This window comes from Erythrolamprus reginae (assembly GCF_031021105.1).
Source record: "Erythrolamprus reginae isolate rEryReg1 chromosome 13 unlocalized genomic scaffold, rEryReg1.hap1 SUPER_13_unloc_2, whole genome shotgun sequence".
NCBI classification, from domain to species: Eukaryota; Metazoa; Chordata; class Lepidosauria; order Squamata; family Dipsadidae; genus Erythrolamprus; species Erythrolamprus reginae.
In genome coordinates, this window is record NW_027248446.1 from 338,932 (window position 1) to 364,257 (window position 25,326).

Here is a 25,326-nt window from a genome sequence, read left to right on the forward strand (position 1 = left end):
CACAGCTTTTCTTATCTCCTGAAAATGGAAGTTGCAAATGGTTTCCATTCGCTATTCAGAGCCATTTTGAGACCTAAACATTGATTCCCAATTGATCAGCAATCTGTGTGGTTGGAGAGCAGAACAGCTTCCATGGGAGCCTCTTCCAGAAATCTATATGTTCCCACCAGTGGTGAGATTCAGCCAGTTTGCACCACTTCAGGAGAACTGGTTGTTAACTTTCTGAGCAGTTTGACAAACTGGTTGTTAGAAGGAATCATTAGGTGAGAGAATAGGTTGTTAATGTACTTGAATCACACCAGTGGTTCCCTCCCTTATTCAACCCCTTCTTGGACCTGGATGAATATTATGCAGCATTTAATTTTTGTGACCTACTTTTAGAGAGAATCCCTTCAACCTCCTCCTGGGGAGAGTCTCAAGGTCTCCTTTCTCTGGAAATCTTCTCCTGTCCTTCACCAACAAGACAAGCTTGGAAGAGGAGCAGAGAAAATGCTTTAGGCAGATATTGTAGAGTGAAAAATTGAAGGATCTGAAAACTGCTATTTTATTTCTCTGCTTGAAAGAAAAAAAGTGGAAAATTAATTACAAAACTTTTTTTAAAATTTACTTTATTTTTTTTTTATTTTGGTGCAAAGTACAGAAACATAAAAATAAGAATCTCAAACTGAAATCCCAAAGAGCTGTTCTGCTGAACACCTTCTGCAATGGAGGTTTTATCAGGAAATCATGGAAGAATTATATAAAATAAAAAACCTTTTTAAAAGGAAAGAATTATATAAGAGGAATCAAGATTTCCTTTCCAAGCTGAGAACTGATCAAACCTGGAATTTCACACAATTCTGGCATTTTCATGGAGAGGATCAGGCAACCAGACTGGTACTTGGTGCCAACAGCTTCATCCTGATCTCTTTTCCTACTCATTCTCTCTCACAAACACTTTTAGCTGTTGTCAATAATAACAAGTGCCCACATTTTTTCTATAAGCTTTCACATTCAGTAGCTGTTGCTGAACAGCTGAATTCCTCTGAATTTTACAGAGCAAGATTTATTGAAAGGGGACGGAGCTGCAAGAATCCGAATTGTTCAACAATTTCCCACTTTGAAACATATAGATATGTTTTTCTTTGACTCCTGCATACTATCTAAATGGAAATCAAATGAACATCACATTAATAATTTTTCCAATATCACAATGGTGTTATATATCATGTTTTTACATTTGTTCTGGCTGTGAGATGCTCCTTTGTGTTCAGGTCTGGCCTTAGAAGGATAATGTAGCACTTGGGGATGAAGATGCAGCCTAGCAGACCAGCACTGGAGGCCAGGATGGAAAAGATCTGAACTGCCACCATGTATTTCCCTTTGGTGCTCAGGTAGGTGGGCACAAAAGTCACCCAGACACTGCAGAAGACCAGCATGCTGAAGGTGATCAGCTTGGCTTCGTTGAAGGCCCCAGGCAGATTCCTGGCCAGGAAAGCCACCGTGAAGCAGATGGCAGCCAGGATGCCCATGTAGCTGAGGGTGACGTAGAACATGACAACAGCCCCTTCGTTGCATTGCAGGATGATCTCTCCATGCTGGGAGTGGAGGTCAGATTCAGGGAAGGGGGGAGAAACTGCCAACCAGATGGAGCAGATGACAACTTGGACAGCAGAAGAAGAAAGGATGATGGAGTTGGCCAAGCTCTTCCCCAACCATCTCTTCATTTGGTTTCCTGGTTTTGTGGCCAGAAAAGCCAGCACCACCGTGATGGTTTTGGCCAAGAGAGAAGAAACCGCAACTGAGAAGATGATGCTGAAGACCATTTGTCGGAGAAGGCAGGTGGCTTTCCTTGGTTGACCAATGAAGAGAGAAGAAGACAAGAAGCAAAGCAGGAGGGAGGCCAGGAGGATGTAGGAGAGGTCCCGGTTGTTGGCTTTGACAATGGGGGTTTCTCGATATTTAATGAAGATGATTAAAACAAGGTCTGTGATTAAGAACAACAGTAGGGCAAAAGAGACCAGGATTATGCCCAGAAAGTCTTCATAAGACAGGAAGGTTATAACTTTGGGGATACATTGGACTCTGCGCTCATTAGGATATTTATCATCTGGACACTTGGTGCAATTTTTAGTATCTAAAAAATAAAAAGCAATATTTCTTTTATAGATTTTTTACATTACAATAAATATTTTTTTGGACAACACCTAATTCCAGGAACATTTTCCAATAGGTATTTATGAACTATTTCATTATAAAGAGCTAAGAAGAGTATTTTTAAAAATGTAGCTAGGTATATGAAGTTGAGGGGACTCATACAATATTAATTATTTTCTGTGTAGTGTGTAGAATCTTCATAGGAACCTACATTATTAGAGGTTAAAAATGAATGATATAATCTTTTAGCCAAACATCCTGAGTCCTGCCCCATGGCAGTTAAAGGGACTTGGAGGATGACAAGAGTATCCTATAACATCTGGAAGCAATATGCAATTAAGGAAAAACTTCCTAACAGTGAGAACAATTAACCAGTGGAACAACTGGCCTCCAGAGGTTTTGTGTCCTTCAATATTGGAGGTTTTTAAGAAGATATTGGACAGTCACTTGTCTGAAATGATATAGATCCAGGATGGCAAACTACGGCACGGGTGTCAGAGGTGGCACGCAGAGCCCTCACTCTGGGAATGTGTACCATTGCCAGCTGATCTTCTGATTTCCAGTGCAGGCAGGGGAGCACTGAGAAACAGCCTGAAAAAAGCCTGAAAAATGGTCCCAAAAACAGCCAAATGAAAGACAGTTTTCACGCCGTTTTTAGGACCAAAAATGACCTGTAAAACAGCCAGAAATAGCCAGAAAATGGCCCCAAAAATGGCCAAAAAAGGCATGTTCACTCTGGCCAGCTAGTCTTTGAGTTTCCAATGCTCCAGCATGTGTATCTGCAGGTTCTGGTTTGGGCACTTTGTGCCAAAAAGGTTCGCCATCACAGCTATAGGTTCTATTTGAGTAGAGGGATGGACTAGAAGACCTCCAAGGTCCCTTCCAGCTCTATTTTCATTGATCAATGGATCGATATGCCGGGCAGAATATTTGTGTAAGGAGTTCCCTCCAAAACTATCCACAACGTAACATGATGGCCCTTCTCGGTGATCCTCAAGGGGAGGCCAATATACAGTGAATTGCCAGGTCTTTCAGAAGGTGAACCTGGAAAAATTCATCAAATTTCAAAGATCTCAGATGGTCCTAGAAAGATAAACTTAGCAGCACTTCTCCAAACTCAAAAGCAGAAGAGATATTTCCTCTGCTGTTAGTAAAGCTTGCCCAGTCTGCCACCCCCTCCTCCCGTCTCTTCCCAGCCCTCCTTCAAAGTCTTTTTGATTTACTTCCTTTTAGATAAGAAATTGTGCAGGTTACAAATAAAGAAAAAACAGGTTTGCTTCAATCTGCCTTTTAACTTGCACTTTCATGAAAATGTTCTGGATGGATCCAGTTCCATCAAGCCTCCCATTTTCCTCAGTGTCACCCACCTTCCTGAGTGGAGAAGGTCCCCTCCGGACAAGGAACGCAGTCGTAGCAGCAAACTGGTTCTCCTTCTCGAGCCCTCTTGACAAATCCAGGATGACAACTTTCCACACATTTGGACTCAGGGAAAGACTGAGCAGAAAAAAGAGAATGTGTTAGGAAATACTTTAGGACTCTCCATCTATAGGAAATGTAGGTAAAAATGGAAGGAGACAATTAGCCTCTGGTCCTCACTGAAGTAAATACGAAATCTCTGACTTCTAAACAGATGCAGGAGGTATAACAACTGGCAGATTCTTCATTTAATTCCTCCCTTTTGGTTTTGGAATTTAACATTACAATAAAGTACTTTTCTATTTAATAAAGTCTGATGGGATGGAATTGCAGAAAAAAGATTTAAGTATGAGGATATATTCATATTAAATCTGAGAATAAAGTTTACAGTAAAAGGTTTAGGAAACTTTTATTTCATTCAGTATTTTTTTAATGTAGAATAAAACTATGATGAAGAAAGAAACCTCTGACCAGTAAGATCTTGAAAGATTTCCATAAAACATGGCAAAGGTGCTCCACTTAGTTGCTTTCTATTGAAGAACTACAATTAGATGACACCAACTGGCATGGAAGGCCAACCACCCTGGATACTCTAGACTTTCCCCACTTGAAATGGGACCTCAGGCTTTGCAAAACAGAGAAAAGACAGAAAAATGTCTCCCACCTTATTAAGCAACTTTAGCCGTGAAAGAGCATCTTGGTCGATAGAAAATCTTTGTCTCATAAAATATGCCAGAACCTCTCCCCTGGGATCCTCCTTGGGGAGAACCAAGCAGTAGACAATGCCCAGATCTGCTTTGATCTCTCCATTTTGGTCCAAGTACAGTTTTTGTTGTGAAATATTCCAAAATTCATTCTTCTCCAGAAAGGGATGAAACTAAAATGGGAATATCCAGGAATTTGAAATACAGAAAACATTGTATTCAGTCTTTCTTCTACAATTGTCTCATCTCCAAATATGCTTAAATAATACTGCCATTATCTTCAAAAGTGAATGAAAAGGTTTGAGAAAAAAATTGTCAATCATATAATGACAAAATATAGAGAAAATATAATTGACACAATGCGTCAATTCTAGGGAACATTCTAGAGCAGACGAGAAATAAAATGCATAGATAGGGAAAAAAGATGATTAATAAACTCTTTAGAAACCACAGGTAGATTCCCAGAAAGCATGGGGGTTTATCAAGAAGAAAAGTGTCAGGCTAATCTTCTCTCTGGTCATCCTGATGGAAAACACCTCCAGATGTGCTAATTCTACTTGATGGTAATGCGACATTAACCCAATGTTGCAAGTCTGAAAGAACAAATCTCCCATCAACTCTTTTCTCAGTCTAAAAAGTTATCCAGGATCCTTTCTGAGTTTCTTTCTCTCCCATTATGCAGCTGCAGGATTCTCCCCTCTGATCTGATCCTTCCCTAGGCAGCCTCTCTTCTCCTCATCCCTAAAGTCATTCTCAGATACCATTACACTTCCTAAATACCATATTTTTGGAGTGTAAGACACACTTCCTCTCCCCCCAAAAAGAGGGTGGAAACGTTGGTGCATCTTATACACTGAATGCAGCCATTTTTGGCTTCCCTAAGGCTAGATCCATGTGAAAACAGGTGTGTAGAGGGTTTGGGAGGTCTGCAAAGGTATCCTGGGGGCTGAGGGAAGGCAAAACCTTTTTTTTCTTATTTACCTCTTTGAAATCTTGGTGTGTCTTATGTGCAGGTGCAACTTATAGTCAACACTGGAAGTTCTAAAGATGTTGGATAACCATTTATCTGAAGTGGTGTAGGGTTTGCTGCCTAGGCAGGGGGTTGGACTAGAAGACCTCCAATGTCCCTTCCAACTCTGTTATTCTATGTTCTAATACAGGGATCCTCAAACTACGTCCTGTGGGGTGGATATGGCCCACCAATGCAAAGTATCCCATGCACGGAGTGGTAGAATTAAGCCCCTCCCCTTGCCTCACCCCTCACCATTGGCCTTATCTTCCCATTAGCATCTACTCCAGTGGTGCTTCTGTCCCTGGTTGAGCTGCCCTTCTGGTGACACAGCTGCTGCTGGTGGGTGAGTAGGGGAGGGGCTGCTTTGAAAAGTAGCCCTTTCAAAGTGGGTGGATGGATGGGGGACATGTCTCCATGTCTCCTCGCTTTTTCCGAATCAGCTGAAGTTGGCTAACACTCATTCAAGTGCAACCACAGTGTAAGGCCTGAAGGAGAATTCACCCACTGCTTTGGTTCTTGCCATATATAAAGTACATCCACCCAATTGGTTGCTGGACAATTTTTGTAGCTTTCCTGTGTGTGGATACAAATGCACAAGTGTGGCAAGAAGCAAATCAGTTTGAATTCTCCTTCCGGCTTAAAATCCCAAATAACTAAAAGAAGGAGGCTGTTCTCCCCTCCCTCCTCTGGCCCCCTCCCCTGCTGTCAGGCACTCACAGCTCTGCAAAGCCAGAAGCCTTTGGCTGGAACCAAAGGGGAAGGACCCACGTGGGCCCCTAGAGAGGAGAAGGGGGGCCTTGATTGACAGCTTCTTTCAGCTTCTCTTGACTTCTGTGCTCTTTGATCAGGAGATATTTTGAAGGAAATCCTGTTTCTTTCATTCTTTTTTTAATGGCCTTTTTTAAAGAGCCTGAAGCTTCTGTTGTAATGAAGTTAGGCAAGTGTCAAGAAAGTTTTCACTCTTTTCCCCTTTGGGGGGGGTGTCTTATTACTACTACTACTACTACTACTAATAATAATAATAATAATAATAATAATAATAATAATAATTTATTACATTTGTATGCCGCCCCTCTCCGAAGACTTATTAAGTAAATAGATTCCTCGTGGTGAGCAAGTACAGCTCAGGAAGGAGAAAGGCAAAAAAATTTGGACTGTTAAATTGACCCCGCCCACCCAGTCACATGACCACCCACCTGGTCCTGCCCCCCTCAGCCATCTCAAGGACTGTGAATCGCCCATCTATGTTTGCGGACCCCCGTTATAGTATTCAACTGGGGGACAATATACAGTATATGTATGTGGGTTTGTCTGTTTTTAAATATACAATTTTTAAAATATGTTTCATCTACTTTTGTTTTGTCTTTGTAATAATTCAATTTTTCGAAGCTTGTTTTTTTACCTTTTTAAATAAGAAAATTTAATGAGTGGAATGTCAAGTTTGTAGAAAAAATATGCCTGATTTTCACAGAGAGAAGGGTGCAGGAGTAAAAAGCAGTAGAAAAATCATCTCGGGGTTTTTTTTAGCACATAGGACTTGACTAACAATAGAGTCTCATATAAGAACATTGATGGTGGACTGGAAGAAAGATGAGGGACACCAAACTTGATAGGCATGTTTGTGAAAATGACCTCACAATCGTAGTTAACTGGAAACAGAATATGAGTCAGCAGAGAGATGTTCTTGGAAAGGAGGCAAAGGCAGCCATATGAATCCCAGGAAGTGAATGTTCTGGCTTGGGGAGACGTCAATTCAAGGACCAAGTCCGCTTGCAGGCACCAAGCTTGGAGGAGAATTTGCAAAAAATCTACATCAAGTTCAGGGAAGGACAAATACAGTATTTCCGAGTCTGCGTAGAGGGGCGGCATACAAATCTATATAATTATTTAGAGAGAGAAAGAGAAAGAAAGAAGGAAAGAAAGAAAGAAAAGAAAGAGGGAGGGAGGAAGTAAGGAAGGAAAGAGTGAGAAGTAAGATTGAGTGGGAGGGAGGGAGGAAAAGAAAGAAAAAAGAGAGGAGAGAGGGAGGGAGGAAGAACTGAGGAGGTTTGGGTGCTTGGGTTGGTGGGAGCATGGGAGGGAAAGAAAGAAATAGAGGGGGAGAGAAAGAGAGAGAGGGAGAAAGAGGAGGAATGAAGGACTGAAGAGGAAGTTTGTGTGGGTGGGTGGGGAAGAAGGAGGGAAAGAAAGAAAGAGGTGGAAGGAAAGATAAAGATAAAGGGGCGGCATACAAATCTAATAAATTGAATTTAAATTATTATTATTATTATTATTATTATTATTATTATTATTATTATTATTAATAATAATAATAATAATAATATTATAAGACACTACGGATTATCAGATGCAGCTACCTTTTTTGGGGAGGAAAACAAGGGAAATAAATCTGCCTCCCAGAAATTTCCCTCCTTGCAGCAAGCAGCCCGTTTCAGCCTCAGCACAGCCTGATTAGCACAAGCAGAGAATTGTTGGTTGGATCAGCCTCATCAGCTGTTTCAGGCTGCAAGGAGTGCCATAGGCTATTGCCGCCTCTGCACGCTCCATTTTCTGGGTGGTGGGGATCAGAAGGGGTGGGAAATGGGGCACACGGAGGCAGCAATGTGAATCTCTAAGCCTGAAACAGCTGAGGGTCCTGTGGATGCTGGTGTTAATCAGGCTGTGCTGAAACTGAAACAGGCTGTTTACCGTTTGCTGCAAGGAGGCAAATTGCTGGGAGGCAGAGGCCAAAGGTTGGGGGCCGGTGGGTGGGTGGGTCTACATTGGGTGTGTAAGATGGACCCAAATTTTCACCCTCTTTTTGGGGTGGAGCAATATTGGGTTGCTACCAGTATGGAAAAGGGTGGCACATTGGTAGCATGAGTTGAGCTGCGCGTGTGTGTCCCAGCGAGGTTTTGCTTGTGTGCGTGCAGAATGGGAATCCGCCCCGGGTGGGGGAGAGGGAATCTTATAATCCGAAAAACATGGTAAGGCAAGGAAGAGATCAAAGGAGCCGCTCGTAGCCTTGAGGAAAGAGAAGAAGGAGGAGAGCTGAAGATCGGGAGGAGTCTGGGAGCCCTTTGTCCAACTGACACCATCTCTCGATTGAGGAGGGGAGGATGCAGCCCTCTTCCGATCACTGACACATGTCCCACACCAGCCTAAGATCTGCTCACTGTTACTCCAGGGTGTCAGACATGGAAAAATGAACTCAGTTACAGGAGAGGATACTTTAGCTGAACGAGAGAGAGAAATATCACAAAAGGATGAGCTCTTTTAGAGCTGAGCCAGGAAAGCAGAGAAGTTCAGTCTCCCCTTCGTTGATTCTCTGAATGCAAAGACGGAGCCGCCGTCAGTCAGAGAAGCTTTAACTGGGATTGCTGCAGAGAGGAGGGGTTGGGCTAGATGGTCTCAGGGGTCTCCTCCAAATTCATAAAGGTCAAATTCCACAATGCTAATCACAAACCTATACAGCATTTTCAAATTAACAGTGTTTAATATCGAAATGCCCTGGTATCTAGTTTTTGGAACAGGGGCGGGTTCCTACCGGTCCAGTCCAGTCCCTTCCAGGCACAACGGTAGGAGCCTGCTGGTGACATCACTGGCCTCGTACCGGTCCTGAAGTACAAAATTTTTTTGAATGTCTTTTTGATTTTGGGATGTCTTTATTTTGCACAGAAGCCAGGTTTTCAGCACTGCACATGTGTCACCACTTTGTTTTTGGTGGCTTTAAAAAAAATAAATTTAAATGTTTTTCCTTCTGCTTGTTGACCCACTCATGATGGTCACTGGCCTGGTACCGGTCCCTGGGGGCTGGCATTTTCCCCCCAATTTTTTTTCTGAATATTTTTTGATTTTGGGGGGATTTCTTTATTTTATTTCTTTTTCTGAGCATGTGCAGAAGGAGGGAAGGAAAGAAAGGAGGAGAGAGAGAAAAGAAAGCAAGAAAGGGGGAGGAGGGAGGGAATGGAGTGTGGAAGGACTGAGGAGGAAGTTTGGGTGGGTGGCAGTGAGGGTTGGGAAACAAAGAAAGAGGGGGGAGAGAAAGAGGAAGGAAAGAACGGAGGGAGAGAAAGAGAGATTGAGGGAGGGAGGGGGGAAGGAGGCAGGGAGGGAGGGAGTGGACGGTGGAAGGAGTAAGGAGGAAGTTTGGATGGGTGGCAGTGAGGGTGGGGAAAAAGAAAGGGGGGAGAGAAAGAGAAAGGAAGGAAGGAATGGAGAGAGAGAAAGAGAGAGGGAGGGGGGGAAGGAGGCAGGGAGGGAGGGAAGGAGGAAGGAAGGAGAATTTGAGTCAGTAGGTGGAAGGAATGGAGGGAAAGAAAGAAAGGGGAGAGGAAGAGAAAGAAGGAAAGAAAAAGAAAGAAAGAAAGAAAGGTGGAGGGAGGGGGAGGGAGGGAGTGGAGGGACTGAGGAGGAAGTTTGAGTGGGTGGCAGTGAGGGAGGGAAAAAAGAAAGAGGGGGGAGAGAAAGAGAAAGGAAGGAAGGAACAGGGAGAGAAAGAGAGAGGGAGGGAGGAAGAAGGGAAGGAGGGAGGGAGGGAATGAGGAAGTGAGGAAGGAGAAGTTGAGTGTGTGAGTGGAAGGAATGGAAAGAAAGGGAGGGGGGAGAGAAAAAGAAAGAAAGAAAGAGGGAGGAAGGAAGGAAGGAAAGAGTGAGCAGGAAGATTGAGTGGGAGGGAGGGAGGAAAAGAAAGAAAAAAGAGAGGAGAGAGGGAGGGAGGAAGAACTGATGAGGTTTGGGTGTTTGGGTTGGTGGGAGCATGGGAGGGAAAGAAAGAAAGAGAGGGGGAGAGGGAGGAAGAGGAGGAAGGAAGTACTGAGGAGGAAGTTTGTGTGGGTGGGTGGGAAAGAAGGAGGGAAAGAAAGAAAGAGTGGGAGGGAAAGATAACGAAAGAAAGAGAAAGAAAGAAAGGGAAGTGAGTGGAGGGAGTGAGTGGAGGGAGGGAGGAAGAAGAAGTTGAGTGGGTGGGTGGAAGGAATGGCGTGAAAGAAAGAGAGGGGGAGAGAAAGAGAAGGAAGGAAAGAAAGAGGGAGGAAGGAAGAAAGGAAGGAAAGAGGGAGAAGGAAGATTGAGTGGGAGGGAGGAAAAAAGAAAGAAATAGAAAGGAGGGAGGAAGGAAGAACTGAGGAGGTTTGGGTGGTTGGGTTGGTGGGAGCGTGGGAGGGAAAGAGAGAGTGAGAGAGAGAGAGGAGGAAAGAAGGACTGAGGAGGAGGTTTGTGTGCGAAAGACGGAGGGAAAGAAAGAAAGAGGGGGGAGAGAAAAAGAAAGAAAGAAAGAAAGGGGAGAGGGAGGGAGTGGAGGGAGGGAAGACTGAGGAGGAAGTTTGGGTGGGTGGCAGTGAGGGAGGAAAAGAAAGAAAGAAAGAAAGAGGGGGAGAGAAAGAGGAAGGAAGGAACAGAGGGAGAGAAAGAGGGAGGGGGGAGGGAGGGGGAGGGAGGGAGGGGGAGGGAGGGGAGGGTGGAAGGACTGAGGAGGAAGTTTGGGTGGGTGGCAGTGAGGGAGGGAAAAAAGAAAGAGGGGGAAGAGAAAGAGAGAGGGAGGGAGGGGAAGGAGAAAGGAAGGAAGGAGAAGTTGAGTGTGTGGGTGGAAGGAATGGAGAGAAAGAAAGAGAGGGGGGAGAGAAAGAGAAAGAAAGAAGAAGGAAGGAAGGAAAGAAGGAAGGAAAGAAAGAACAAAAGGAAGGAAGGGGAGGGACGGAGGAAGGACTGAGGAGGAAGTTTGTGTGGGTGGGAGGGAGGGTGGGAAAGTAAGAAAAGGGGAGAGAAAGAGAAAAAAGAAAGGAAGGAGGGAGGGAGGAAGAACGGAATGAAGGAAACAAGGATGAAATAGTTGAGAAAGAAAGAAAAAGAAAGAAAGAGAGAAAAGAAAAAGCCACAGCCACAAAATAAGCCACACCGACAGAATGGTAGTAAAATACTTGGGAAACACACACACACACACACACGCACGCACGGACGCACACACACTGCTTTGGAACCATTATTCCCTGAATAATTCAATGGGGCAGATCTGTTGAGGTGGTTCCCCTCCTTCTCCTCGGGATTCCTCCTCCAAAGGATCTGAGATTCATGGATCCATATCGGGACCCCCTACCTGCCACGGCTGCAGCCTTGGAGACCCCGACCTCTTTTCCCCCTCCTTCCTTCTCCTCCTCCATCTGGGGGAATAGGCGGCATTCAGGACATGGGCCAGAGTCTTCATGAGGATGTAAAAGTCATAGTGATTTGAGAGCTGTATTCTGTTCCTTTTCTCCTGGGTCTCCAGTGGGGCTTTCTGGGTGCATCTTCTGCGGCCTTTGACAGAAAAGACGTTCTTTGAAAGAGAACAGAGAAAATTTAGATCTTGAAAGTTTTCTTCCACAAAGAAATAGGGTTCAAAGGCTTCATCTTTTGGCCTTTCTTTGGGCAGATAACCAAAGTTCACAATACTGTGGATGTATTTGAGAAGTCTGCGCTTGTCCATTGCATACCCTGCAAAATTTGTGATGATCCAGACTTTCTCTTCAATGAGTCCTGACAAGCGCAGAAATGTTAAATGGAAAGGAAGAATTCTGTCCCAAGGGAAATCACGTTCCATGAAGTGAACATAGACATTGACTTGTCTCCACGTAGAGAGGGCATCCCTGAGATAGGCTGTAGATCCTGTTGGTGAGAATTGTTGTGATAGAACCACACAAATTCCATTCCTGACAAGCACAGGAGGGAAAGTCCTCATGAAATTCTCTGCCTTCTCTGTGTCTGATGCAAAGAGGCCAATCAGGGTCCATCTGAAATGGAGGAGCAGTTGGACAATGGCTGGGTAGTGGATCCCTTCTTTGATGTCCATCTGGTGGAAAAAGGGGAATTTGCTTTTATCACTCAGAGCCTCTGAAGCAATTCCATATTTGATCTGAAAAAGCAATGAAAATGCTGTGTCATATTTGGGGTCAGATCAAATTCAAAATATTACATTTTAATAAATCCAACCTGCTTCTCATGAATGTATTAGAACAATTTGTAGTTAGACGTTGTTTGAAATATTAAAGACAGAATATTAGCAAGATTGTATAATAAAATGAAAAAGAATAAATTTTAAAAACTATAAACATTGTGAATAATATTACTGTACCACCTTTACAATTTACCACAATTAGATTATCACATTGAAATGATGACTGAAGTATTATATTCCAATAAAGAGCCTATTATAATTTTTGAGGATTGGTGCATCTTTTTCTGTTTCTGTATCCCAGATTTTTTTCTGGAGGACTCTTTTTAGCTTCTTCTCCAATTATACAAGAAACAGGGAGACCTCAGTTCCTAATACGATTTGTCAGTTTTATAATCCAATATTTCTCTTTAATTGAACTTTTGTCTGTTTTCGGAGCCTGTCAGTTTTCATAGATTAGAATTTATGCCGATATCCATATTTTCTGAATTTAGACAAAGCAGAAATTGTGTAAATTCCCAATACAACTGTGAGGGTAGCAGTTGGAGTCCTTTTACCCACCCCAAGATACTCCTCAGAGGCTGTGATTGGGTTGGTTCTGCTAGTGATTTCTCTCTGAAGCCCCAAACATCAGATGGATGTAAGAACATGGGGGAAACCTTGGCATCTTATGCTTTGTGAGTTGGGGCTGAGGAAGCTGGAGAGCTACGAGGTTTCCATTTAAGCATCACTCTCACTCAGGCCCTTTCTCCAACTGAGCTCCTTTGATGATGAAGGTCCCAGATTCAGTCTCAGAGTGAACAACCCCAGGTAAAGAAAGGTGTTACACGCTCCATTGGCTGACCAACTGTGGCTACCATGTCATTTCCTAAAGAGCATAACATTTGAACTGGATTTATTAATTATCAGATAATTATGACAAAAGAATCCAAGTTTTGTTCACAGGGTATACAACCCAATGTGTAAGTATGATAATATCATTTTTTTAGTGTAGACTACTGAGTTTTTATTTATTTTATTTTATTTATTTATTTATTTGTTTGTTTGTTTGTTTATTTATTATTTATTTATTTATTTGCACAAATAAAACATTAGATAATTGCTACCCCCTGACTGATTTGTTTAACCAATCCTTGTTAACAGGAGAAGTTCCTGAGGATTGGAGAATGGCCAGTGTTGTGCCTATCCACCAGAAGGGCAGTAGAGAAGAAGCTGGTAACTACAGACCAGTTAGCTTGACATCAGTGGTAATTAAAATGATGGAGACTCTACTCAAAAAGAGGATAAATCAGCACCTAAAAAACAATAACTTATTGGACCCAAATCAGCATGGCTTTACTGAAGGCAAATCATGTCAGACTAATCTCATTGATTTCTTTGACTATGTCACAAAGGTGTTGGATGAAGGTGGTGCCGTGGATATTGCCTACCTGGACTTCAGCAAAGCCTTTGATACGGTTCCACATAAAGATAAATTGATAGATTTATTATGATAGATAAATTAGTGAAGATTGGACTTAATCCCTGGATAGTTCAATGGATTTGCAGCTGGCTGAAGCGTAGACATCAGAGAGTTATTGTTAATGGCGAGTATTCTGAGCAGAGTCAGGTTACAAGCGGTGTGCCACAAGGGTCTGTTCTGGGTCCTATTCTTTTTAATATGTTTGTGAGTGACATAGGGGAAGGTTTGGTAGGGAAGGTTTGCCTATTTGCTGATGACTCTAAAGTGTGCAATAGGGTTGATATTCCTGGAGGCGTCTGTAATATGGTAAATGATTTAGCTTTACTAGATAAATGGTCAAAGCAATGGAAACTGCAGTTTAATGTTTCCAAATGTAAAATAATGCACTTGGGGAAAAGGAATCCTCAATCTGAATATTGTATTGGCAGTTCTGTGTTAGCAAATACTTCAGAAGAAAAGGATTTAGGGGTAGTGATTTCTGACAGTCTCAAAATGGGTGAACAGTGCAGTCAGGCGGTAGGGAAAGCAAGTAGGATGCTTGGCTGCATAGCTAGAAGTATAACAAGCAGGAAGAGGGAGATTATGATCCCGCTATATAGAATGCTGGTGAGACCACATTTGGAATACTGTGTTCAGTTCTGGAGACCTCACCTACAAAAAGATATTGACAAAATTGAACGGGTCCAAAGACGGGCTACAAGAATGGTGGAAGGTCTTAAGCATAAAACGTATCAGGAAAGACTTAATGAACTCAATCTGTATAGTCTGGAGGACAGAAGGAAAAGGGGGGACATGATCGAAACATTTAAATATATTAAAGGGTTAAATAAGGTCCAGGAGGGAAGTGTTTTTAATAGGAAAGTGAACACAAGAACAAGGGGACACAATCTGAAGTTAGTTGGTGGAAAGATCAAAAGCAACATGAGAAAATATTATTTTACTGAAAGAGTAGTAGATCCTTGGAACAAACTTCAAGCAGACGTGGTAGATAAATCCACAGTAACTGAATTTAAACATGCCTGGGATAAACACATATCCATCCTAAGATAAAATACAGAAAATAGTATAAGGGCAGACTAGATGGACCAGGAGGTCTTTTTCTGCCGTCAGACTTCTATGTTTCTATGTAATGATAAAACATAACAAAAGAAGACAATAGGACAGGGACGGTAGGCACAGTGGTGCACTTATGCACGCCCCTTACAGACCTCTTAGAAAGGGGGAGTGGTCAATTGTAGATAGTCTAAGGGATTAGGAGTAGAAACCACAGAATCAGGTAGTGCATTCCAGGCGTTGATTACTCTGTTGCTGAAGTCGTATCTTTTGCAGTCAAGTTTGGAGCAGTTGACATTTAGTTTAAATCGATTTCGTGCTCGTGTGTTGTTGCAGTTGAAGGTGAAGTAGTCGTTAACAGGTAGGACATTTTGGTATATGATTTTATGAACTATAATTAAGTCGGAATGGAGACGACGGAGTTGTAAGTTGTCTAAACCAAGAATTTCAAGTCTGGTGGAGTAAGGTATTTTGTTGTGAGAAGAGGAGTGAAGGACACTTCTTCTGAAATACAGTTCCAATAGATATTTAGTATGCCCAATATATGTACCTATAACAGAACTTAAAACAGATTAAAAGAATTGGAAGGGACCTTGGAGTTCTTCTAGTCTAACCTCCTCCTCAATCAAGGGACCGTATACTCTTCCAGACAAGTAGATATCTGGTCTCTTTTTAAAAATCTCCAGTGTTGGAGCACACACAACTTCTGGGGACAAGTTATTCCACTGATTAATTACTCTAAGTGTCAGGAAAGGTCTCCTTAGTTCTAGGTTGTTTCTCTCCTTGATTAGTTTCAATCCATTGTTTCTAGTCATGTTTTCCAGTTTTTGGAAAATAAGTCAACCCATCCCCCCTATTCTTTGGGGCTGCCCCTGAAATATTGCACACTGTTATTTGGTCACTGTGAGAAAAGGAAAAATAATGACACAAGAGCCAGGTGAACAGGAACAGACATTTTCTATCTCCTTAATCAAGGAGAGGCCAACTCAAGTAGAGAATCACCCCTGAAGAAGGCAATAGACATCTTCGCACCTCCATTTTTATAAAAAAATCAACAATTTATTTATTTATTTGTTTGTTTGTTTGTTTGTTTATTTATTTATTTATTCATTTATTCATTCATTTATTCATTCATTTATTTATTTATTTATTTATTTATTTATTTATTTATTTATTTATTTATTTATTGGATTTGTATGCCGCCCCTTTCTGCAGACTCGGGGTGGCTAACAACAGCAATAAAACAGCATATAATAATAATCCAATACTAAAACAGTTAAAAACCCTTATTATAAAACCAAACATACGTAGAGACATACCATGCATAAAATTGTAAAGGCCTAGGGGGAAATGGTATCTCAATTCCCCCATGCCTGGCAGCAGAGGTGGGTTTTAAGCAGCTTATGAAAGGCAAGGAGGGTTTTGGCAATTCTAATCTCTGGGGGGGAGTTGGTTCCAGAGGGCTGGGACCGCAACAGAGAAGGCTCTTCCCCTGGGTCCCACCAAGCGACATTGTTTAGTTGACGGGACCTGGAGAAGACCCACTCTGTGGGACCTAACTGGTCGCTGGGATTCGTGCAGCAGAAGGCGGTACCTGAGATAATCTGGTCCGGTGCCATGGAGGGCTTTATAGGTCATAACCAACACTTTGATTTGCGACCAGAAACTGATTGGCAACCAATGAAGATTGCGGAGTGTTGGTGTAACATGGGCATATTTGGACAAGCCCATGATAGCTCTCGCAGTTGCATTCTGCACGATCTGAAGTTTCCGAACACTCTTCAGAGGTAGCCCCATGTAGAGAGTGTTACAGTAGTCGAGCCTCGAGATGATGAGGGCATGAGTGACTGTGAGCAGTGACTCCCAATTCAAATTGGCTGCAACTGCTGCACAAGGCGAACCTGGGCAAACGCCCCCCACACCACAGCTTAAAGATGTTTCTCTAATGTGAGCTGTGGATCGAGGAGGACGCCCAAGTTGCGGTCTCTCTCTGAGGGGGTCAATGACTTCCCCCCAGGGTAATGGATGGACAGATGGAATTGTCCTTGGGAGGCAAGACCCACAACCACTCCGTCTTGTCTGGGTTGAGTTTGAGTTTGTTGACACCCATCCAGGCCCCAACAGCCTCCAGGCACCGGCACATACATAAGTGACTCCCAGTATACCGAACACTCCCATAACTCATGATGTGAGCAATGACATATGTTCTTAATGTGGTTCGTCCTCTTACTTAGGGACTAGCCCCGTTTTTATATCCTGTTTTTCACACAATGAGCTAAAAATACAATATTTGTTCATAATTCTGCTTCGCACGCATTGTTATATAATGGAACAGAGGGAAGGTCATTTGAGTATAAAAGACAACTTGATATCACAATATCGCTCCACTTTGATTCTCTTCTTTACACAAAAGAAACCATCTTTACATTTTCCTCTCAGTCACCCCCAGTCCCTTTCATTCAACTAGACATATTCAATTCCTGTAACTGTTCTTCATATGTTTTAGTCTCCAGACCCTTCATCATCTTAGTCTCTACATTTTTTTTAATAATATTGTGATCAAAATCAAATGTAGTATTCTAAGTGTGGTCTTGCCAAGGCATTATAAAGCGGCACTAATGCTTAATATGATTTTATCCATCTGTTGATGCAAATGTTTTTGGCTTTTTTGGCTGGTGCCAAACATTGTTGGTCCATTTTTAAGTGATTGTCCACTAAGACTCCAAGATCCCTCTCACAGTTACTCCAGTTGAGGCAGATTTCACCTAATCTGTAAGGGTACATTTGGTTTCTCTAGCCTAAGTGTAAAACTTTACATTTCTCTACATTGAATTTCATCGTTAGGGTTAAAGTCTATCTAGATCCATCTGGATCTTCACCTTATCTTTTGGGGTGCTGGCTATTCCTGCCACTTTAGTGTTGTCTGCAGATTTGATGATTTCCCCATTTCTCCCCTCATCCAAATCATTCATGAAGATGCTAAGAGTCCTGGGCCTAAAATGGAACCTGGGGGTCCTCCACTGCTGGTTTCCCTTCAGGCAGACGTAGTTCCATTGAGGACCACCGGCTGACTCCATCTGGGCATCAGGCTGCCTATCTCACATAGTTTTAGCTTACTGAGAAATAGGTTGTGGTTGACCTTGTCAAAGCCTTTCTGAAATCCAAGTGCTGTATTCTATGTGCACTGCCGTTCACTGGTCCACTAATTTAGTAAATGAAATAACATTTATTTATGATCTGTTTTTTTATCCTGCATTAGTCCTAGTAAGTCATTCATATCTATACTCAATAACAAGGGTTCAAATATGTATCTTTCCTTTCCCTGCTTGGTAAGCATAGATCCTTCTTCTCGTTGAGCCCAAACCTCCCTCTCCAACAAAAGGCTTGGATCAGGGCCAACAGGCTGAGCTCCATTTGGAGGGCAATCCATTTTCTCCATCCTATTTTTCTGTTCATTGAGTCAAATGCTGCACTAACATCTAGAAAGCCTGTAAACCTTGTTTTTCCTCACTGATATAGATAGATTAGATATTTCACGACCAATTTGAGCCAATAGTTTATCATTAACTTATGCATTGTTTCTTATAAAATCTACATAGCTTTTAACTCTACTTAAAACCTTCTGGTTCTTCTGCAAAGAATGCATTTTTCTCAAGTTTAACTAAGAGGATCATGGCCTAAATTTTAGCCACAATATCTGCTAGTCCATTTGGTCCATAATTGCTAGAGTCCTTTTTATTCCATATTTTAATTACATAAAACGGAACTATTGCCATCTTCAATCCGAGTGGATAGGGCAGGTCTTGTCTTCTAAAAAGAAGATGCCAATAGGGGCCCCAACAACTAGAGATATTCTTAGATCAATTGACTAGTTGGTAGAATGTCTTCTCCAGGGAAGGTATTGCTTGCATTTCAGGCCTTTTATGATTAATCTTAACATGAAGATAATGGGGTAGAACACTGACATTTTTGCTAATATGGAGGAAATCAGTTCCTGAATTCCATGCAGAAAACATGATTGCATCTATTGCTCATCTACCATCGCCCACCACTTACTTTTACCAGATGGAGAAGAACACAAACAAACCTGTGGGACTTTGTAAGTGCCTCCTATTGTTGACATTTGGATGGAGATTTCCTTGCGAGCTACATCAAGAAGAGCCAGAAGATTGTCCTTCCTTCCACAGCCGTAGTTGGGGACATTGGCTTCTCCAGTGGAGAGAATGTCCAGCAAGGCATCTGAAGTGTGGAAAGTGCTCATATAGTTGTTATGGATATTGTAGCCCAGTGTGAGGTTGTGCATGAACTGGGAATTCTTGTTGATCAGTTGAATGTTGAAAATTAACATTAAGCCAAAGAAAAAACCACCGATATTCCTATTGTAAAAAATATGTTATTATAATCAACAGCAACAACAAATACTTCTTTTAATATATACTCAAAAAAATAAGGGGAACACTCAAAGAACCCATCCTAGATCTGAATGAATGAAATATCCCCATTGAACACTTTGTTCTGTACAAAGTTGAATGTGCTGACAACAGCATGTGAAAAGCAACACAATCAGTGTTGCTTCCTAAGTGGATAGTTTGATTTCACAGACGTTTGATTGACTTGGAGTTACATTCTGTTGTTTAAGTGTTCCCTTTATTTATTTATTTTTTTGAGCAGTGTATAATCTTCCACATGCCTAGTGAACCAAAAGCAATGATCAGTTACACAAATATGAAAATCGACTGAAGTACGGCAACTACAACTGATTCTCCAATTACTTCAAATAAAATTCATTATTCAAGTGATAAATTAAAGATTGAACAGAGAGAAGAAAATAATCTGCAGCCCTTTCAGCTTTTTCTCAGACCCCTTTTTGAGTTTCTTTCACAAAATCAGAGAAAAAACAAGAATCTGTGGAAATCAAAATCATTCAGGAAATTAGACATATTCACAATATAAGAATAAATGTGGAAAAAACATAAAATAAGGAGAGTGTTAGAACGGAGGGAGTGAAACTCCATCACCCTGAATGACTTACAGGTCAGGAAGAGAAGGAGCCATGTTGAAAAGCAACTTTGTATGCAGTGCTTCCTTTACAGTGAGGACTATGCCAATGAGATGGTCTCCTTGGCTGTAAAAACTGTGTGGTTGTTTTCCATCCTGGTGCTCCAAACTCAGCGGGCACTTCCTTCTCAGCTTCCCAGAGACTGGATGGGACAAAAACAGCACCACAACCAGAAGCAGGAACTCCATAATCCATGGGGTGACTCAATCAATCTCCTTCCTATTCCTAAAGAAGAATTAGAAGAATTCAGAGGATTTTCAGAAGGTAGAATATGATCCAGTTGCTTTCCTGATTGAAACACAGCTTCATGTAGAAAGGAGAGAGAGGTACATGCAAAAGCATAGACTGCTTAACCCCAAACTCCATATTTCTCCCCTGGAGGATTCAGCCAAAGAGCAGAACTGAAATGATCATAATTCTCCCTCTGAAGAAAGATCCCTGGATAATTCAACTTTGGGAAATTCTCTGGAGAGAAGTGAAAGGGAAATAATCCCCATATGGCACATAATGGCAGGGGCAGAGATGGAATTAAATCAATCATCTAGAATTGAGAAGTTTGGGAGCACCCTTCTTGAAACTGACCCCGGAGGGAATATACGGCAACTGTGGCTGAAGAAACAAATAAATCTGAGATCTGTTGGCATAAAGACAAAATCCCAGGGGCCAGTTAATGCCAGAGCATCTCACAGATCTGAAATAGCTGCCTGCTGAGTTAAAGCCAACATGTATTTAACTTTATTTTGAACTTTAAAGCTCAAAGGCCCCACACAAAAGGGCTGATGCAACTTTAGTGAAAAATTAGTTGCCAGAACTTTGCAGAGTTTAAAAAAACACCTTTCTCTCTCACACACACCTCCAAAAATGACAGAGATGTTAGAAAAAAGTGGCTAGCTTTAGCTGTCCTTTTCACTGTATTTAGAGGGAGACTGTGGTCTGGCCTTTTAAATCAAACATGGCCTCTGCTGCAAGCAGTGAGATGGACAGCTAAACTTGCAAAGACCCTGCATCCTCCATTTTGTTGCCCAAGCCTCTTTTTGGAGAGGATACTTTTGCCCATGTTTCCCAACTTTAGCAACCTGAAGATGAGTGGATTTCAACTCCCATAATTCCACAGTCAGCACTCAGGGTCCTTCCGCCTCTCGGCTTTTCCATGATTTAGCTGTCCTTTTCATTGCCTGCAGTGGGCAGTCTGCTCTGGCCTTTAAATCATAACTGGCCTCTCAGGCAGTAGGTTGGACAGCTAAAGCTGGCAAAGACCCATGTGGGGGTTTCTTTAGGCCCCTGCCCACAAGGCCTTTTGAACATGAATTCTATTTGATCTTTTATGCCTGTTTCCATTTCATCTCCCCTGGAGAGGAAAACCCAGATCCCCTGGATCTAATACCAGATTCCAGATCCAAGGGACAACATTCAGAGAAGGAAGGGGCAGAACCTGGGGCTTCAGAGGGAGCTGCTCTGGCTGAAATGAATTGGGGGCTCATCCATGGATAAGCCACACCTCCCTATGGGAAGGCAGCTGATTGGTGGATATTGTTCAAATCTCCAGTCCAGGCCAATGAGAGCCTTTGCTTGTGACATCAGAGGCTCCTGCTGAGCTCATTGGCTGGAGCTCACCATGGCAACCTCAGTATCCTTGGGGAGTCTGGACCACCTCATGGAGGCTGTGCTCAAAATCCCTGGAAACTGGCTGGATTGGATGGATGGCACTGGGGGCATCGCAGAGTCTCCCTTACGTGGGCTCCTCATGAGGGAGAGACCTTCCCTTTAAGGCAGAATTAAGGGGAGACTGGGAGAGGAGAGAAGGGGATTCAGCCAGACACGACAGAGGTGCTGATATACCTGCTGTGTCCGCAGCCTCCATCCCTGAGACCAAACTCCTCATCCAACATGTCGAAGGTTCTTGTCTCCAGAAAGGGGCTGGGGCTGGCTGGCTGGCAGTGAAGGGTGCTAGGAAAAGCCTGCAAGGTTTAGGAGCCATAAATTGGCTTCAGGCTCTCCCAGTTGGATAGATATTGTGACCCCAAAGCTAGAGATTGACCTGCTTAATGATTTGGGGAAATTCACCTAAACTGCGATTCCATTGGCCAGATATGGTAGTTATTTCCCAAACACCCTTGGCCTGGCGACTGGTGTATTCATTTATTTTCAATGCTTAATATTTGTATTTTTCACACCATCTTTATTATTTCTCTCAATAGCTCCAGGCAGTGAATGTATCTAAGATTCCTTCTTCCCCACAAGAACAACCTTGAGAGGGACTGGCTCGAGGTCACCCACCTGGCTTTCGTGGCTGAGATGGGACTTGTAAGTACTTGGAGGGGGGGGTCCATTTTAATTTCACTTGGTTGCCAACTTTTCCTGATCAGAAGCATCAAAGAAATGCAAAGATGTCCGCAATGAATGAGAGATGATGCCGACTCCTTTGAAGATTTTTGAATGATTTTATGCATTGAATTGGACTCAGAGTCAAATGGGAAGTCAGGATAGTTTGAAGAGAGATCAGTATTGAGGGATTTTGTTAGTGTTTCTCAAACCAGGCCCCTTTAAGGCATGGGGGGACTTCAACTCCCAGAATTCTCCAGCCAGCCAGCATGCAGAATTCTGGGAGTTGAAGGCATCCATGCTTTAAAGGGGCCAGTTTTGTGGTTTTTACACAAAGTTGTTATACTGTAATTTAATGAATGCTCTAGGCCAGTGTTGGTAAATCTTTTAGACACAGAGTGCCCAAGATGGAAGGAGATCAATCATGGGCCTCCACAGATATGCCCATGTTTCATCAACACTCCGCAGCCTGCATTGGTTGCTGATCAGTTTCCGGTCACAATTCAAAGTGTTGGTTATGACCTATAAAGCCCGACATGGCATCGGACCAGAATAACTTTGGGACCGCCTTCTGCTGCACGAATCCCATTGACCGGTTAGGTCCCACAGAGTTGGCCTTCTCCGGGTCCTGTCGACTAAGCAATGCCGTCTGGTGGGACCAAGGGGAAGAGCCTTCCCAGTGGCGGCCCCGGCCCTCTGGAATCAACTTCCCCCAGAGATTAGAGCTACCCCCACCCTCCTTGCCTTTCGCAATCTCCTAAAAACCCACCTATGTCGCCAGGCTTGGGGAAGTTGATATTCTCCTTAGCTACTATGATTTATGTATGGTTTGCTTGGGTTGTGTGATTAATTTTTATGATAAGGGTTTTAATCTGTTTTTTAAATATAGGATTTGTACATTGTGTATTGTGTTGTGAGCCGCCCCGAGTCTTCAGAGAGGGGTGGCATACAAATCTAATAAATTATTATTATGAATTATTTAATTATTAAAGCAGTGAAACCTGATGACCAGCTGGCCGGTGTGCATGCAAACCTCCGAAACCCTGGCTGAGATGGCATCGGAGCGCCTGCCCAGAGAGAGAGCTCTGCGTGCTAGCTCTGGCATGTGTGAAATAGTTCACCATCATGGCTTTAGGCTATTGGTTTGTATTAACCCCAATCTGTTCCTTATTTTTATCTTAAGGTGACAATGAAAAGGAAGTAGACAATAGAAGCCTACAGCTAAAAGTCAACTTGTAAGCCTGCCTGCCTGATTGATTGATTGATTGATTGATTGATTGATTGAGTGTCTTCAAGTTGAATGTTGATGCCTAACAGCTCATAGATCGATTTTCTCCATGGAGGTTTGTCCCCAACTTGGTCCTTCAGGCATCCTAATCTGCCCTCCTCCCCAATGTAGCTGCTTATGGGTTCTCTTCTCTTTCTTCTACCTATGTCAGCATTGCAGACTTCTCCAGGGAGTTTGATCTGCATTGATTGACAGCAAGGAAATTGTGTGGATTCTGAATAGCCATAGAGGTAGATGGATGATCTGTCCCCAGTTTGACTTTCGGATCTCCCAAAAATTCACCCATTCACACAGTAATCAAACCCAAATTTTCCTCTTGTGCTCTTCCCTTCCACCTTTCCCAGCATTGGGAACCTCTCCAGAGGGCTGGTTTTCACTTGATATGCCTCAAATACAACTTTTTCAACGGATTTTAGTTGAGGTCTAGGTAGATTGTATCTAAATGATTATTATTATTATTATTTATTAGATTTATATGCCGCCCCACTCCAGAGACTCGGAGCAGCTCACAACAACAAAACGCAGTACAAATCCAGTGATTAAAAAACAGTTTAAAACCCCTAATATAAAAACAGTCATACATCCTTTGTCAGGGGACCCATCTGCAGAATGTCCATTGGTTCTTCATGCCTCATGCAGAAAATGATGGACTCCAGAACTGTAGGAAAAAGCCAGAATGGAGAAGGCAGGTGAGAAAAATTGGCCCTGAACTGAAAGAGGATGAGACTGTGTCTCCATTTTTCAAATAGGTTAGAAATGGACATGTGGTCAATATCTTTGGGAGATCTCTCAGTGACCACGGATGGTCCCAAACTCCAGGTTGATGAACCAAGAGAATCCTTTGACTTTCAGACCCAAAAATTCCAGAAAAACAATTGATGGATGAAAGATCAGCACAGCTGTCTCCAGGAGAAAGTGGATCAATTTAAAACCACCATGGAAGGCCTGCAGAAAACCTGCAGAAGATCATCTCATCAGTTAGAACTAGAGAATGAATCTTTCGTGAAATACAGTGAAGAACTCCAGAAAGAACGGTGCAAGGTCACAAGCTTAATGTACATCTCATCCAAGGGAAGGAGGACTCTGAGAAAGACCTCGAAGAGGTGAGGAATGTTCTGTCAGAGCTTAAGAAACACCTCCAGAGTCTACAGCATGGACTTCCTCAGAGAGACTACAGTTGCCATGTGGAAAATGGTGGTATTGATTTTAAGTGGTTTATGGTGTTTCTTTAGTTGTTAATTCTTGCGGGTATAAACTGTCAGTATTTTAATTTTTCTTGTTATCTTTAATGCTTTTGTGACCAAAATAAATGTAATTTTTTAAAATATAAATTCCAGCTGATGAAATTGGAATTTATGCTCTGAAAAAGGCCCTAAAGCTGCCTTTTCCCACATTCCTTTTACCTTTATACAACTGTTGGTCAGCTTTTGATCCAGTTCTACAAGGAATCTTTACCTTCAAATGTTCATATGGACAAACAGAAAAACAATAAAGAGCCATAATGGCCCACAGAAAATAAGACTCTTTGCACATTCCAGTTTTTAGCCGCGTGCTTTAAACCTCTACACCACACTGGTTTTATGGTTAGCATACGTTATTGAACAATATTTTATAGTTTCAAGTTTGCCTCTACTTCAATATTAGGGAGGCATTGTATTTTATTTTGTTTTTTTCTTGTAGTATTTTATTATTATTTTGTCTGTCAACCACAAAATGCAAATTTTGAGTTTCAAATAACAATGATTATATTGTTGTCTTGAAAAAAATGCAGGTGCCCAGGCATGAAAATGTGCTGCTCAAACATTATACTTTTCCACAAACACCAGGAAAATAAAATTAGAAACATAGAAATATAGAAGACTGACGGCAGAAAAAGACCTCATGGTCCATCTAGTCTGCCCTTACACCATTTCCTGTATTTTATCTTACAATGGATCTATGTTTATCCCAGGCATGTTTAAATTCAG

At 42.3% G+C, this 25,326-nt stretch overlaps 1 protein-coding gene and 1 long non-coding RNA gene across 2 annotated transcripts in view; both read right to left on the minus strand.

Annotated features, from left to right (window-relative positions):
* Window positions 1-25,326, minus strand: part of LOC139155162 (uncharacterized) — a 160,742-nt gene that overhangs the window by 34,062 nt on the left and 101,354 nt on the right. The gene's annotated exons all lie outside the window — the stretch shown is intronic.
* Window positions 608-19,038, minus strand: LOC139155163 (vomeronasal type-2 receptor 26-like). Its single transcript, XM_070730246.1, has 5 exons — window positions 18,778-19,038; window positions 11,342-12,136; window positions 4,217-4,429; window positions 3,504-3,630; window positions 608-2,116 (listed from the first exon to the last, which is right to left on the minus strand). Exons 1-5 carry the CDS (start codon window positions 19,036-19,038, stop codon window positions 1,206-1,208), a joined length of 2,307 nt encoding a protein of 768 aa, XP_070586347.1. The 3' UTR covers window positions 608-1,205.

Bases quoted from the DNA above. Each gene is read 5' to 3' on its own strand.
- LOC139155163 (XM_070730246.1), bottom strand. From the start codon at position 19,038: ATGTTAATTTTCAACATTCAACTGATCAACAAGAATTCCCAGTTCATG. The intron at 12,137-18,777 runs GTTTGTTTGTGT...TTGCTTTTTCAG, and splicing joins GCACTTACAAAGTCCCACAG to ATCAAATATGGAATTGCTTC. The intron at 4,430-11,341 runs GTAGGGGGTCCC...TTCCCATTTTAG, and splicing joins CAAGGCTGCAGCCGTGGCAG to TTTCATCCCTTTCTGGAGAA.